The following is a 15,836-nucleotide window of genomic DNA, read 5'->3' as shown; positions in this document are numbered from 1 at the left end:
TTCCTATCAGTTCCTCTTCATTCTATAGCCGTGTATGGGCCTGGCCTCCCCTTGTCCCTCCCTGACAGGCACTCCCCCCCCCCTTGTCCCTCCCTGACAGGCACTCCCCCCCCCCCCCCCCCGCTCATTGCTTCCTCTCCTCCCTCCCCTAATCACTTGAGAGGGAGGGAGGGAGGGAGGGGGTTGTGAGTTGGAGCCACCGCGCTGGCCGTTTTCATTATTGTTTTAAAGCCTCCATAAAACAACATGGAAGTGGCCCTCTGACTTGACCGCTGGTAATTCTGCCGATCAGCAGCAGTAAACGATCCCTCCGACGGCCCAGATCTGCGATCCGCTGAGCTGTGGACGACACGTTACTGCTCCAGGTAGGCGAAGGGATACTGTACCAGGGAGACCTGACGATGCTGCAGAAACGGTCCAGGCTAGTGCTGATGGTGCCGGGGAGGTCGTGCAGCGCTGAATTGATACTCTGCGGTCCTGTCTCACTCTACAGCTCATCCATGAAGGCTCGGGCAGCTCTCTTTCTCTCTCACACACACACACACACACACACACACAAACTCTCTGTCTCTCGCTCACACACACACACACACACACGCACACACGCACACACACACAGCAGAGCACGACTACTGACTCCTCCCCCCCACCCCAGATAGAGACAATGGTCAGAGAGCGGAACAGTGCTCATCACATCAGCAGAGGCATACAACAGCCACACACAGGCATAAACACACACACACACCTGCAGGACACCTTAGTTTTCTTTATCCGTGTGAGCTGAATCTTTGATGATGTGTCTGAGAAGCAGCTGGCAGGTGGGACTGAGCCAGGCAGATCTCGGAGACAAGGGATTAATCCCGGACACCACTACCTGGAAGAGTGAGTCTACCATACCACCATCACCAAGAGCAACTGTCCATAAACACAGCCCTGCATCGTAGCACTTTTCTCATTTCTCATATTTACAGCTGTATGCGGTCACTCAATATCACGGTATAATAGGGGGTATTGTATGGCACACAAGCTACAGGGAAAAACTGTTTTCCCATGGATATCAGTAACCAGGACAAAGGCGCTTGTTCACCATCATCATATTGTCTGACATAACTCTTTTGTTTATCTTCTCATGTGACAACCCCACCCTGGCTTTAGATTGCCAGAAGATCATTTCCCACAAAAACAAAACCACAGCTACAGTACAAGTGCAGACAAAAGGAAAGAAAGAATGCCATTCAAGACGCACTAATCTTATGCTATGCCGTTGAGCTACTTAGAAACTAAGCATGGAAAATCCATAGAACTTTGGATCGTGCTACATTCCAACTGGTTGGCTAGCCAGGTGACCTTGAATTTCACTGTTGAGATTCCAATGGGCATTAGATAACAGACATGCAGAACAGCTAAAGGGGGATACGTTTGGTCATAGCAACTTCACATTTAACAGGGTGGCCACAACCAAAGTTTTACTTTTATGAGTCCAGACCAATATTCTTAGCAATCAATGTAACGTTGAACACAAACTCTCTCACGTGTGTCAACTAAAATAATGTCTGATATACAGCCACACTGCCTTAGGCTGGGGCATGCTGCAACAACAGATGTGAATATATGAACCGGTTCACATTTACAGTAGCTGATTAAAAAATTATACGCTACAGAAAGACAGACAGAGAGACAGAGAGAGAGAGAGAGAGAGGGAGAGTGAGAGAGAGAAATAGAGAGACATACACACACAGACGCAAATCAATAAACTGCACAACATAAGGCCAAGTGTGATATGACAGTCTGACATAGTCGTTCTTACCAAAAGATGACTGGTTAAAACGTCAACTTCGATTATGAAGCGGAGGAATGAGATCCATTCTCTTGTTGGACTCGCTGGCTAACAAAAAAACAATATTGGCTCTGAATATAAATACATTGTTCACGGAAGAATGTATTGTGCTCAACTCTACGCCGGAGGCGAGTAAATGGAATCAGTTAAGATACATCTAAAGCTCCGACAGATTCTGCAAACATGCGCTGTTGCCTCCCAGCTTGCGTTTCCCTATTTTGTTCCCTCCCACCCTACCCAAGCTTAGAACAGATACATCCTTTCCTTACTTTGTAAATTCCTCCAGCTGCTGTTTAACGTATAAACAACAACAACAACAAAAGTTGTTATTGTTTTTGTTGATAGATACCTACCATCATCGGAGGTAGACATAATAAAGCATAGACCGCATCATGTCTCTTAGCATCCCTCTGTAAATCACCTCGCTGTTGTGTACGTCTTCGGCAACCAAGCTGGACTTTAAATGACCTATTGTGGGGGAGTTGACGAGACACTAGTACACTCCTCAACAGTCCAAGGTGTGCCCGCGGAACTGCAACATTGTTCCTTTGATATGACTCTGACTGCCACACCGGCTAGCTAGTCTAACGGTACCGTATCCATGCCTTATTCTAACTTTTCGCATCGCTTCATCTGACGGTGTCTTGTTTTCACAGCTTTCCAAACGTAAACTTGGAAACCTTTTTCCTACTGGGACAAGACATTTCTATGTTTTTTTCTCCTGCGTATCTTCTCCAAACTGAATAGATGTGTCAGTTAAAATCGAAATGTACAATATCCGTCACGTACTCGTAGCTAGCTAGCTATTCATTGAAATATTACCAAGCTCGATACAGTTTAAGATGCTAGGGATTTCACAGTGTACCCTTGTTTTGAGAACGGCACTGCACTGATTTAAGCGGCAAGGAATTGGTGGTGGCATTTTTCCTGGGGTTCAATTGTACAAATACGTTTTGCTTCCGTTGCAACTGGGATTTTTTTTCGTAAATGTGAACCGAGCATGTCATTTGATAATTTGCGTGATCTTAAAGTTGAAAGCAAAGACAAACCCCGCCCATGTAGTGAAAGAGCGGCTACGCTGAAGTATATCGAGGATACTCAACACACTCGTTCCCAGGAAGTACGTCACAAGACGTTTTATGGTTAAAGCCACGCCAACTGTGGTGTGCCAGCGCCATCTACTGCAATAATATTGGATAAATACAAATATTTGCATTGTCTGTGTCGTTCCATAGAGGGTGCTATTACTTTAGGATCTTTACTTTGGCTCGCTTGCTTTAACACCCTATGACAAGCAGCCTGGTTTCAAAACCCGCAAGCCCGCTTTCTGCTGTTAGCACGGGCCAAAGTTATCCCGGAATAAGGACAGCACGCATGTGCCGTCAACCCGGATATAGAATTTGATGGTCTTCTTCTTCCATTTTATGAAGCTATATTCAATTTACATATAAATTGGCAAAACTGACGATTTGTCTGGGCATTCTAGCGCCGCTACGTCTATTTAAACCGGTCCCAACCGGGATAAACAGTGTAGCTATCTTAGCGGTGAATGTCACAACTGATTTGCCAATCGTTGCGGTTATTATCAAAACTGGATTTTGCACTCAAGACAGTACTAGTACAGTTACTTATACCCTAGCCAAGCTAACGGTAGCTCGAGGAGGTGATGCACAAGCTTACTTTAGGTAACTGGAAAATTGACTTTGCATGTAACGTTAACTTTTGATGAAGAGAGTGGGCACGATGGACTACCGTGGAAGAAGACATGAACGTGGAAGCAACTGGTCTGACCCAGAGATAGTTGAACTGCTCCAGCTGTGGTCTGACGAGACAGTCCAACTCGAGCTGGAAAGCTCCCTTCGAAATCAACATGTCTTTGACAGGATAGCGGCCGCTTTGCGAGATAGGAGCATATATCGCACTGGGGACCAGTGCAGGGAGAAGATCAAAAAGATGAAGCTAGAATACCGACGTATCAAAGACAATCACAAGTTGAGGTCCTGGAAATTTTACGATGTGATGGACAGGGTGTTAGCAAATAGACCAGCCATAACGTATTCCTCGCTGGGAGGTGCAGTCATCGCCCACCAGGTCCTGCACAGTCCCAGCGGGACAGACTTATACATGCACGGGCTCCCTGCAACTACTTTCGGTCCCGCGACCTCGGGTGGGTTTTTGTTTGGCAACCCGCCAAGGCCAGGTGATGACGCGCTGCGCGTTAAATGTGAGGACGTGGAGTCTGGAGATGGAGCACCCCCACAGCTGCTCTACAATTATGGCTCCGAGGATGATCAGGAGACAGAGAGGAGATCTGCCGGATTGGACGAGGACCCTGTGCCCCTTGTTGAACGTGGGGAGTGCATTGCAAACATGATATCTCCATCAGGTTAGCTAATTTCGACAGATGTGGCATTTCTGGCTCTGTCCATGTGGTCAGGTATTTATTCACAACATAATGCAACTTTTAAGCTAACAAAGCTCTCTGGCCATTGTAAAACATTGCCTTTAACATAATACTGTAACTTTGAAGCTTACCACTCCATCAACAGTGTTTGCTAAATGAGCAATAGGCTGATAAATGGGATCATTAGTTTAGTAACAAGATTGATAGGCATTTAATCACTGTGTAGCGTAATTCTCGTTGTAGAAATGCATTTGGCATGGCCCTGCAGCTACAGAAAGAAGCTATCATCCCCCTGACTGTATTCGGTCTGCAGATTTCAGCGACCAGAACCTGGCCGGTTCCTCGGGCACGGGAGCCTCCACCTCCGCTGCTCCTGCCCACATGGACCCTGAGGGCCAGGGAGAGCGGCAGGCCCCCCGGACCCAGCCCCCCGAGAGGCAGAGGAAGCGCCGGCGTGGTGCGGGGCGGGGGGCCGGCTCGTGCGGGGGCCACGGGGCCTTGGACCATGCTCTGGTGAGCTTCCTCAAGTGGCAGCGCTCGGCGGAGGAGCGCCTCCTGTCCCTGGAGGAGGCGCGTCTGGAGCGGGAGGCGCGGGCCGAGGAGCGGAGGGAGCAGCAGGAGGAGAGGAGGGCGGAGAGGGAGAGGCAGCATGAGTTGCGTCTCCTCAGCGTGTTCGCCGGGGCCCTGGCTGCAGCCAGACACACCGGCCCCTCCCCTGCTGACAGCACCCTCCCGCCCGCCGCCGCTCCCCCCGGATCTCTCTACACCCACTCTGTCTCGATGTCCTCCACCAACCCAGAGGCTCCTGCTGCCTCATCAGCCTTGTCCAGGGTGCCCGTCCTCAGTCCCCCCTCCGCGGAGACACTTGTCCCAGCTGGGCCTCCCCCTATATCTGGAAACATCCTGGCCACTCTGAGAGGGGCCGACACACCTGGGCATAGTGTTTACCTGTCTCGCCGGGGTAACACCATCAGACAGCACCAGGGCATCCTGCAGGAGGGCTACACCCAGTACCATGCTGATAAACACCATGACACTGACAACCCCGGCGTGAGTGGATCTCCTTTCTCCATACTTGACCGCCAGAGGGCTCCTGCAATGACTCTGTATCATCGCAACTATGATAATATCCCCATTATCAGGTGCTTGCAAAGTGCCTCGCTGGTAACTATTGTTGTGTATGACTCATTCCCAGGGAATCATCAACATGGGCACCAGTGAGAACAAGCTGTGCTATGATCTGCTCCATAAAAGGGTAAGAGAGAGTGAGAAACAACCAGGGAGAGATTTGGAGAGAGACAGAGAGGAAGATTAAAAGACCACAGTGGGAGGCTTTGTTCATCTGCATTTGGTCATCACCAAATGGCTCTCGTGTTGTTAGAGTCAGTGGTCCAGCCTATTTCTCTGCCTTTACTAACCCTGCAACATACTTCCTGTTTCCCTCCTCCCAGCTGGCCCAGTCTGACATGCAACACATGGACGCAGCCCTGCTCCAGTATCCAGACTGGAAAGGCCACCGCTTGTAAGAACCTGTATCTCAAGTTAAAGACTAATAGAAACTACATTTTGATGTTATTAGAATGGTCAATGTAGACATTCCATAGAAGTTTGAGTAGATGGAAGACTGCCAGTGGTACGATAGTATGCTGATGTTGCCCCCCCCCCCCCCTCCGCTAGTCTGAGAGAAGAGGTTGCCAGATTCCTGACGCACTACTGTCACCCCCCCAGTCCGCTGAAAGCTGACAGGGTGAGTGGTCTCTTCCTTGGCTAAAAGTGGTCAAACCTGTGTTTCGCGGCAGAGTTCTTTCTCACAAAGTTGAGCCAAGTTCACTAATGGCATTTGTCTGTGTGTGTTCAGGTGGTGGTGATGAACGGTTGTGGTTCTCTTTTCTCCTCCATTGCTGCTGTGATATGCGACCCTGAAGGTAAGCGCTCCATGCTCGCTCCCACCCCAAGGGTTTGACCTCTACATGGTTACCCCTCCAGTCCTGGGTACACAGGCTCCAGGTCTCACAGTCATCCATGCTGTTTCAGATGCCATGCTCATCCCCACCCCGTTCTATGGGGTGATTACTGAGGACCTACACCTCTACAGTGGAGTCAGGCTCTTCCATGTTCCCCTGGACTGTGAGGTACTCTAGCCCAAGCCTTACATGCTGTGGGCACCTCTCTGTGTTCTTACAGTGTGTGTGTGTGTGTGTGTGTGAGTTCATGCTGAACTTTGAACTTGATAGAACTATTTTTACAGATGTGTGTGTGTGTGTGTGTGTGTGTGTGATCTCAGCCAAGTGGCCTCGGCGGAAGGCCATTCCAACTTACCGCGTCCCACCTGGAGAAGGCTCTGACAAACGCCAAGAGAGAGGTGAGGTCACACGAGGCTAGTTCAAACCAGCCTGTTAGCGCCAGTGTTCCAGGCTAGGTCAATCAAGCACCGATACGCAAACATAGGACAAACATGTCATGTTCTCACACACCTGCATACTCGCATTGAAATGACAGTCGAGACGTTTGAACCTTCTGGTAACCTTCCGTTTTTTTGGTCCTTCTCAGGGGGTGAACATCCGAGCCGTGATCCTGGTCAACCCTCACAACCCCTTGGCAGAGGTCTACAGCCCCCAGGAGATGAGGGCCTTCCTGGAGTTTGCCAAAAAGTGGGTCATGAATCGGAATAAAAACCAACGAGATCCTGCCAGTGAAGACCTGACACGAATGATTGAATGCCGAAAGCACACCCATAGATCCTAAAAGTTTCGTTTCAGGAGAGCTGTTTCGGCATGGAAAAGGACCTTGATCAAAAGTACCCCCCATGGCCCACCCAACCCTCAAAATTCAGGGCTGCACGTTCCTCCTGCAGCTCCCTGTGGAGGTGTAGTGTTCCGGGGCAGCACATTGATTAAGCAGCCTCAGTATCCATTAGTCTTCGTGTGTCTTTCCTGAGTTGGCCTAATAATTCAGAGATTTGTCACCTGTCTGAAGGACATGGCACCCAAGGTCCCTAGACGTTGAGCTGTATATCTCCTCTTAAACAGGAAGGTAGCTAATGACACTCAAAGTACAGGAATCGTTTAGCATCTGTTGTTTTTGTGTCTCCTCACACACACACACACACACACCGCACTCACAGACTGCCCTTGAGCTGTATTAAGACACATAAAGCTGAGAGCTTTTACACAGCTCCCTGAGGCCGATGAGAGAAGAGCCGTTTTACTGCCTGCGCTCATTCTCTCCATAATAAGACAAAGTAAATATCATTAAAACCATACCCAACCAATTGTTAATAAAATCTGTCTTGTTCTTTCTTTCTTTTTTTCTTTTTCTTTTGTCCAACCCCCCCCCCCCCCCCCCCGTATTCCTCCTCCCTACCTCAGGCACAAGCTGCACGCCATCGTCGACGAGGTCTACATGTTGACTGTGTTTGACGACTCCGTCCCGTTCCACAGCGTTCTCAGTCTAGACAGGTAGCGTGGGACTCAGCACTTCTCTGTGGGGGCGAGAACCAAAACCTGTGCCTTCCCACCCTGCCGCCATGCCCAGACCTGGAGGTGGCCCTCTGGGTCAACTGTTTGGGAGCATGGGTTTGGAGATAAGGAAATGACCTCAGGATATCAGCATGGTGATGTATATATTGAACTTTTAACCCTGCTGTGCCTGTTTTCCAGCCTGCCTGATCCTCAGAGAACACATGTTATGTGGGGGACCAGCAAGGTAAAAGTCTGTGTGTGTGTGTACATACTGTAGTGCATTAAATAACCATACTATATGCCAACCTTGTGTATGAGTCTGTGACGCACTGTCTATGACTGTTCTGTCTTTGACATGTATGACCCTCTGGCCCTGTAGTGCTCAGTTTGTTGTATGTGGGTGGTGGGTGGGTCCTGCAGGACTTTGCGATGGCTGGAATGCGTGTAGGTACTCTGTACACTCAGAACCAGGACTTGGTAGAAGCTCTGGACCAGATGGGAGCGTTTCATGGTGTCCCCGGACCCATACAACACCAGGTGGCCCAACTGCTCCAGGACAGGGGTGCGGACGCACGCACGCTCACCTCCACACACACTGGACATATTTACACACACAGTTGGAACACACAGACGGCCCTACCTACATGCATTTGGAAGGTCACCTTGGTCTGCGCTGTGTGTCTCCAGACTGGGTGAGCGGAGAGTTCCTCCCAGAGACGAGGCGGAGGCTGCAGGCTGCTCACAGCTACGTGGCCAGGCAGCTCCAGGGCCTGGGCGTACCCTACCTCCACAGGTCTGCAGGCTTCTACATATGGGCAGACCTCAGGAAGGTGAGGACCCCGCCGTGGAGCTCTCCAGCCCGGCTCGTCCAGACCGTGAAGGGGTCGCTCCCTCAGAAGCTTGTTTCAGACGGCCCCCAGGGCGAGACTCTCTCGTCTTTAAATGTCTGTCTTGTCGTTAATAGAATGACATGTAATGTGTGGAGTCTCTCATTCTTACCATCTCTCCCTCTCTCATTCTCTCTTTTTTTCCTCTTACGATATCCCCTTTTTCCCGTTCTCTCTCTCCAACACTCCCTCTCTCATTCTCTCTCTATTACTTTATGCTCTCCCTCTGTGTCTCTCTCTCTCGGTCTCTCTCTCTGGCAGTACCTGCGCGAGGCTTCGTTTGCTGAGGAGCTGTCCCTGTGGAGGTGTTTCCTCAGACACAAGGTGGTGCTTAGCTGTGGCCAGGCCTTCTCCTGCTCCACTCCAGGGTGGTTCCGCATAGTCTTCACGCAGCAACAGCGCCACCTGCAGCTTGGTCAGTGCACACAACAACAGCGACGGCCTCACGTTGAAATCATTTTCAGTTTTATTAGAGAGAGTACTGCAGAGTAGCACTTGGCGGGGGACCAATACATGTCAATCTGCAGCCAGTACATATACATTTACATTTATTCATTTAGCAGACACTTTTATCCAAAGTGACTTCCAGGAGAGAGCTAGTAGCTATATAACAACGACCGGATTAGAAATGTGTATGTTTCCTCACACTAGCTTACAGTATATTTTCCTTTCTACCACATAGCTGTGCTATTCATACACATATTCACATATGTTTCGAGCAAACTCCTTTGCAAAGACATACATCTCCTAGGTTCCTAGCCGGGCGTGTCCACCCAGTGAGCTGACAAGTGGAGATGGGGGCGGTTTGTGTGCTTGTTTCAGGCATGGAGCGGATCAGGCAGGCCTTGGAGGAGACGGAGGCAGCGAGAGGCTCCTCTGGCACGGGAGCCACCACTGCATCTGGGGGGCAGGAGGAAGCCTCAGTGAGGTCTCTGAAGAAGGAGGACAGCACCGACTCAGACAAAGCAGTGACCGTCAACTCTGTGTCTGTCAACCTGCCAGAGAACAAACCAACAGACGAGTCAACACAGGAGGATGAGCCCGCCCCTGACATCCCCTCACTGGCCAGCGAGGACTTGGTGCTGCTAGACTGCCAAACGGCTCAACCCGCAGATGGATTAGACTCTCTGATTGGTGCTCTGAGACAGCAGATCCGCTCCTCTGATTGGCTGGAGAAGAACACCCCCGAGCTGGCCGCTGGGGAGGACCCGGGCCTGCTGGACGTCTTCACAGAGCTGTTGGACAGAGCCAGGAAATAGGAGCCAGAAAATAGGAGCCAGGGGAGGAGACAAACAATTGATAAAAAGGCCTAAACTTAAATTCAGTTGGATGCTGACTTGTTTTCTTGTTGTGTTCCTGTTCTGCAATGCACTTTTATTTCTAAATGTGTTCAAAAAGTTCCTTATCGTGTATTCCCGTACCACAAGGTCTTCTATAACAAATAAAAATGCGTACAGTGATGCTCTTTAAAGAGTAAAGCCAATACGCCAGACCTCATCGGAGGGTTGATCTGTTTGGTTAGTTGTTTAAGAAAGTACCGGTGCAACTGTGATCATGACAATTATATTCGGAATGAAATATGAATATAGATGGGTATCATGATCATAAAATATCCTTGAGACCATATTGAGTATTTGACGTTAGAAGTGTCACGTGGTGTTTCTGTCAGGCGTGGGTTGCTGGGGTCTTTCCATGAACCACCTTACATGACCAATGATACTTCTGGTGGGAGACAAGAGAAAGCAGACTTCCGTTTGAAAATGTATGTGAGCAACTGAGAAAGATTAGGCCTAAACGAGCAGGAAGTGGGGGTTTTCTTTCCTTTGAGTTATTTATAATGCAGAACACTGTAACACTCCTATTCTCACTCACTATTCTGTGAAACAAAAAGGACAAAGAAAACGTCAAAGATTTGTTTTTTTATTGTGAATCCTTCAATTGAATTGTATTAAAAACCGTAGTTGATAAGCTACGTATATCGGTGTTTTTCATGCCTCAAATCAAGCTTTTCATTTATTGTGGCTCCCAAATATAAAAAGACCGCATCACAAACATAACCTCTGGTCTTGGGGTTCATCATGATGTCAATGCATCGGCAGTGCATCACATGCGAAAGTTATTTACGAAATCAACTTTCGTATTCATAAACGACATGTTTCAGTGTTTTTTGTTCACTCACAAACAGCTTTCCTTGAAAAGGACAGTGGCCGTTTCACCACCGTTGGGTGATGCAGGACCCTGAGACAGATCCTTGTACTTTCCTTCTGCATGATGCGTCAATGTGTCACTGCTGGAGATTCAGGGGGAAGTCAGCCGCTGGGTCGGGTGGAGGGAGGGAGGGTGAGTAGTTTCCATCTCTGCGATGGGGGAGTACCGGGGGCGGGGCAGGGCCAATATCGACGGAGGGAAAGATCTACAGTGTCATATTCCACACTGTAGATCTTTCCCTCCGTCGGTAGGTGGTTTATTTGTTCTCTGGCGCTGATGTCACCACTGACAGTCGTTTATCTCCGGTTTTGAAGTAGCTCGCGCATAATCCAAACATCACTGTCAAAGCACGCACTTACTGAAGAACACAGTTCAAGATTTCAAGTTTACACCCTCTTGTCTACAAGATTTTATTGTTCTTCAAACAGGATTAAAGGTAAGATGACTGTTATAATCCTCTCTGCTGGTTAGCCACTTTCTATTTGTTAAAACTTCAGATGTTGAGATGTGTGACAAAAAAAAAAAAAGATATATTAGCAAATGATGTCAAACTAGTCAAACGTTGCCGTTTTTAAACGCTTTGGATAAAACATTTGCAAAACGTAGGCTTAAGGTAGAAACAGAAAACCTACTGTGAGGGGTGGGATGGTCCACCCCTCACTACCTGTCCCCCTTCCCTCCATCTCCCTCCACTTCACCTCCCCATCTCCTCTCTTCTACCCACCAGTGTAGCAGTATGAAGGAGCTGGAGCTGGAGCTGGAGAACTCCGGGAGTCGATATCGCCTGGCCCAGTCTACTGTGGGCCTACTGGGCTGCCTGTGTGTCACCTACTCTGTGTGGAGTCCTGGCTGGCTGGGCGACAAGGGATTGTGGACTCACTGGAACGCCACAGAGGCAGACCAGACCAGGCCGGCTGGACAACCCTCAGAGGGGCTCTTCTTCAACGGTGAGTGGAGAACGTTGGACGTCTGTCGGGATCCCTAGAACCACTGTCTTCGTCAGCGCTGTGAGATAGCTGGTTGTTATTTGTAGCTTTGAGAACATTCTTATCTCCAAGTATCGTGTATGACTGACTCACAGAGATGATAACACTTACAGTGGTGATAACACTTAACACAAAGATATACTATGAAGAACTGAAACCTAGTCATATATAATGATTATTTGTGTTGAGATAGATACATACTAGATAGAGACAGACATACATATATACAATAATACATAGATGCATACATAAGTACAATACAAATAATTAAAGTTGATGATAGTTAAAGAGAAGTACAGCTTGTGAGGCAATAAAGTAGGGTTGGGGTTTATGTGACTTCAGGGTAAAGGTTTTGGACAGACCTACAGTACATTTGGATTGCGCAGGTTTATAGATACATGAACAGGTGGGAACTTGCTCCTGCTGTAGCAGAGAATTGTATGATCGGAATGTATCGGGGAGGGGTCCACGTTCTGTGATAGCAGTACTAAATCCTGGCAATCTTTATATAGAATTGAAGTGAATCACGGGAAACTACAAGACTTAATGAAACATTTAGATTCAGACAGTAATTTGAATTGTAATGAAACAGTAAGCTATTCTCTAGTAGGACATTGGAGGTTGATTGAGCTGTTTTTGCTTCTCAGATTCAGGTGTGCAACGACTACTAGTAGGCAGGTATAGACACGCCTGTAAAGCATCGGTAGCATGAAAAAATGCAAATTGTGCTAAAAGCACGATGTTGAGCACAGCCACATCATTAATAATGTCTGTCTGAGACCAGAATCGTATGTCACTTACTATACAATCATGAGTCAGTATCCTCAATGTTTGCGTGTGTGTGTGTGTATTTCAGTCCTGGAGGCAGAGCGAGTGTTTGCGGTCCTGTCCTTCCTCATGGCGGTGAGCTCTGGAGCTCTGTGTCTTGTCTTCACCTTCTGCTGGACGTCCCGGACGGTGCGCTCCTACTCCAACACGCGCTCGCTGCTCATGGCTGGCCAGGCTCTGTACCCCACCACCCTGCTGCTCCTCACCCTGGGACCCACTGGTCAGTATGGGGCCTCCAGTACACTACAGGGGATGGATGTAGCTTAGCGGTAGAGCTTTTGGTCACATCAACAACGGCCACCATTGTTTCTGTGAGAAAGACAGCAGTGAAAATGTTCCGTGACCAGAGAGAATGGCTTTTTTGCCTTGGCATAAGTAGATGTCATTATGTAGATATATATTCAAAACTTTGGTTGACAAGAAGGTAGCTATCTTCAATTTCTGTTGACCACTTACATTCTGAAAGCTTTTATGCAAAACTGCAGTCATGCCCACCAAGGAGCATTTTTTTTTGTCAATGGCCTAGTTTAATCCTATTATTGGAAATAACTTTGCAACTGAGGAAAAATCTGTGGCGCAGGAAGCTCTGTGGTGGTTGAGGAAAAACACAAAAGGACATACTGTGCAACAAACTGACCCAAATCGGCACTGTCAGCGCTGTGGTTGTTGCTAATAGAAGGATCAGCGTGAGCCCATACATGTTCAGGCGTGTGCCAGCCCCCGATTGGGAGGCCCTTGTCTAAGAATAGGTGCACATTTCTCAAATATTAAAACGGATACTTTGATTAAATATCCCCCCTTGTGTGATGGATAGAGACATTGTATGATTGAAGTGTTCCACCGAAGCACTTGAATCATCACTTAATCCCTTCTCTTTCTTCAGGATTTTTCTTCTTTCTCAGCTGGACTCTCTTCACCTATCAGCACTGGTTGGACATAACCCTAACTTCCCTGGGCTCCTCCTATTGGCTTGGGGCCCTGGGCTGGCTTCTGCTATTGGTGGTTCTGCCCGTGGTCTTCCTGGTGGAGCAGTGTGTTGTCCCAGATGTCATCAGTGAACTGATGTTGTGGCAAAAGGAGAGCCAGCTGCCCTACGCCATACGCTCTCTCAGTGAGGGTCATAATCATGGTAACAAAAGGACTACTAAAGACTTGAGGAGGATCGTCTCTGTACCTTGAGTGAAGGATTGTGGGTAAAAGCTTGACGACTCAACGACAAGGGACTCATCCACAGTTGTCCCTCTATACCCCATTGGAAGGATTGACTCGGAAGTTTGATCTGGAGTTTCTGTCTGTCTGGACTTTGCTGGAATCATCTCAATGAGGCTACTGGGACACCTATTCCTTGTTGGATGATCTGCAATATGGAAGATGTTAAACATTTGTGCTACTCTGATGCCCTCTTGTGGGGATCAAGAGCTACGGTCATTGTGGGAAAACCACCTCTTACTAATGCTTCTACGTGTAGCTAAGTTCCCAGTTTGGAGAAATGTAAAAACAGTCAAACTATAAGCCGTCATTGACACTTATTGACAATAGCATTTCTTTATCACAGTCTGTCCATTGGTGTTCCCAGTGCCATTTGACCTACATTGCAAATGTGACATTTTTCTTACCAGTCTTGTGATATCACTAACAAAGGTCGAATGAATGCTATGAAAGGTGCTAGTTTCCTATATCCTATCCTTTATTAAGGATGTCAACACACTCATGTAATGCTACACACAAGCTGACCATATCCTCTTAGGATGTAGCATTACATTTACAGGGCATCGCTGACAATTAAAAACAGTCAGCTTGATCTGTGATAAATATTGTTCACTTGCTCCTTTTGATAATATATTCTTAGAGGATTATGTAAACCTATAGATTCAAATGTTACAGAACTCTAAATATAGTCTCGTTCTCAGAATGTACAGCTTTGTATGTATGCCAAACATGATTTTAAGACATTGAAAAACATTGTGTGAGCATAATGGTATCCATAAATTCTCTATATGTTTGTCAAAGCTACCGAGTCCTAATATTTTGTGGATCTGTGCAGTGAACAGGATAAAGCTGCACACATAACTGCACCTGGCTCAGACAGGGTGCGTTGACGGGTTTGCTTGGTCTGGTTTCGGTTCATCCTAGGTTGTGACTGTCCTCAGCTGTACCGAGCCTCTGGATTCCAGACTCCAGCCCTTCAAAGCCATGTTTACCTCCCTCTTCTCTGCTAAGAGGAGATTTGTGGGTAGACTGTCCTGCCAGCCTCCTGCCAGCCTTCCCCATCTCCTCTGTTCTCTCCTCTATGTCTCTGCCAGCTGCCTCCAGCTCTGCCGAGCCTCTGGACTAGACCGGCCCCACCTCCAGTCCTCTAAGTCCCTGTTTACCCAACTCCCTTCCCCAGGTAGACAGTGGGAAGCAGGGTGCTGGCGTGCCAGCGTTTGAGTCTGAACCCCCCAAAGTGAAGGAGAATTAACTCGCTCTGACTCAGCTAATTGGGCATTAATCAGGTGTTGGTCTAATTAAAGACAGTTCCGCCCTGTTGGCGCCTGGTAATGAGGATGTTATTAAATCCATAGAGGATTTTAGTCTCCATTTCAATTCACCATTGGGGCTGCAGCCTTTAATTGGTGTTTGAATTAGGGAACAATCCTTGAAGGTCATCCTGCTTGAGTATCCCGATCTCATAACATCTTCAGCCGGGGTGCACGACTCTTCTCGTCCTTAATAGATAGGAGGATGACGTTTAGTTGCATCCACACGTATCTGTTTGCTCTTTGTTCTGAGTGTGCTTCCGGACATGAGGAGATGTGGCTGTGCTCCTCAAGTAGGCCCTTCATGTCATGTAGCTATACAGCTCATGGCAACTTTCATCATGTTGCAATGTGAATCTGGTCCTTTATGTCCTGTGTAGAGGAGCTCTACAGCTGCGCTCTACCTGCCCAGAGACATCGGGGGGCGGGGGGGGGGGGGGGGGGTTGGGACACTGTGTCCTAGGGGCCCACCCATCCCATGTCATCCAGACACCCCCCACTCTCACCCCTTCCCTCGAGCTAGAGAGTGACAGAAGGAGGTTGACAGTCAGACAAACAGTCTGAGTAAGAGAGACAGATCATGCCAGTGAAGACAGACAGAGAGAGGCAGACGACCGAAAGAGAGAGAAAAAGAGAGAGAGAGAGAGAGAGAGAGAGAGAGAGGGTGTGCGCCACAATGGTATCAATCATGGCGGGCGGTATGATT

At 48.2% G+C, this 15,836-nt stretch overlaps 2 protein-coding genes across 2 annotated transcripts; both read left to right on the top strand.

Moving 5' to 3' along the window:
* Window positions 1-3,376: 3,376 nt before the first annotated feature.
* On the top strand, window positions 3,377-10,559 carry accs (1-aminocyclopropane-1-carboxylate synthase homolog (Arabidopsis)(non-functional)). The gene is made up of 15 exons (XM_067235280.1): window positions 3,377-4,223; window positions 4,555-5,291; window positions 5,437-5,496; window positions 5,693-5,763; window positions 5,919-5,988; window positions 6,100-6,166; window positions 6,276-6,373; window positions 6,526-6,603; window positions 6,792-6,892; window positions 7,610-7,699; window positions 7,901-7,946; window positions 8,123-8,264; window positions 8,390-8,532; window positions 8,851-9,004; window positions 9,412-10,559. Exons 1-15 carry the CDS (start codon window positions 3,563-3,565, stop codon window positions 9,846-9,848), a joined length of 2,955 nt encoding a protein of 984 aa, XP_067091381.1. The 5' UTR covers window positions 3,377-3,562; the 3' UTR covers window positions 9,849-10,559.
* Window positions 10,560-11,109: 550 nt separating this feature from the next.
* Window positions 11,110-14,583, top strand: si:ch211-256a21.4 (uncharacterized). The gene is made up of 4 exons (XM_067235279.1): window positions 11,110-11,233; window positions 11,525-11,744; window positions 12,640-12,831; window positions 13,495-14,583. Exons 2-4 carry the CDS (start codon window positions 11,534-11,536, stop codon window positions 13,788-13,790), a joined length of 699 nt encoding a protein of 232 aa, XP_067091380.1. The 5' UTR covers window positions 11,110-11,233; window positions 11,525-11,533; the 3' UTR covers window positions 13,791-14,583.
* The last annotated feature ends 1,253 nt before the right edge of the window (window positions 14,584-15,836 follow it).

The sequence above is a fragment of the Osmerus mordax genome, chromosome 4 (assembly GCF_038355195.1).
Source record: "Osmerus mordax isolate fOsmMor3 chromosome 4, fOsmMor3.pri, whole genome shotgun sequence".
Taxonomy (NCBI): Eukaryota; Metazoa; Chordata; class Actinopteri; order Osmeriformes; family Osmeridae; genus Osmerus; species Osmerus mordax.
The sequence above is the reverse complement of the archived record's forward strand: the minus strand, read 5'-3'. Positions and strand labels throughout refer to the sequence as shown.

Bases quoted from the DNA above. Each gene is read 5' to 3' on its own strand.
- si:ch211-256a21.4 (XM_067235279.1), top strand. From the start codon at position 11,534: ATGAAGGAGCTGGAGCTGGAGCTGGAGAACTCCGGGAGTCGATATCGC. The intron at 11,745-12,639 runs GTGAGTGGAGAA...TGTGTATTTCAG, and splicing joins AGAGGGGCTCTTCTTCAACG to TCCTGGAGGCAGAGCGAGTG. The intron at 12,832-13,494 runs GTCAGTATGGGG...CTCTTTCTTCAG, and splicing joins CCTCACCCTGGGACCCACTG to GATTTTTCTTCTTTCTCAGC.
- accs (XM_067235280.1), top strand. From the start codon at position 3,563: ATGAAGAGAGTGGGCACGATGGACTACCGTGGAAGAAGACATGAACGT. The intron at 7,700-7,900 runs GTAGCGTGGGAC...CCTGTTTTCCAG, and splicing joins AGCGTTCTCAGTCTAGACAG to CCTGCCTGATCCTCAGAGAA. The intron at 8,265-8,389 runs GTGCGGACGCAC...GTGTGTCTCCAG, and splicing joins CCAACTGCTCCAGGACAGGG to ACTGGGTGAGCGGAGAGTTC.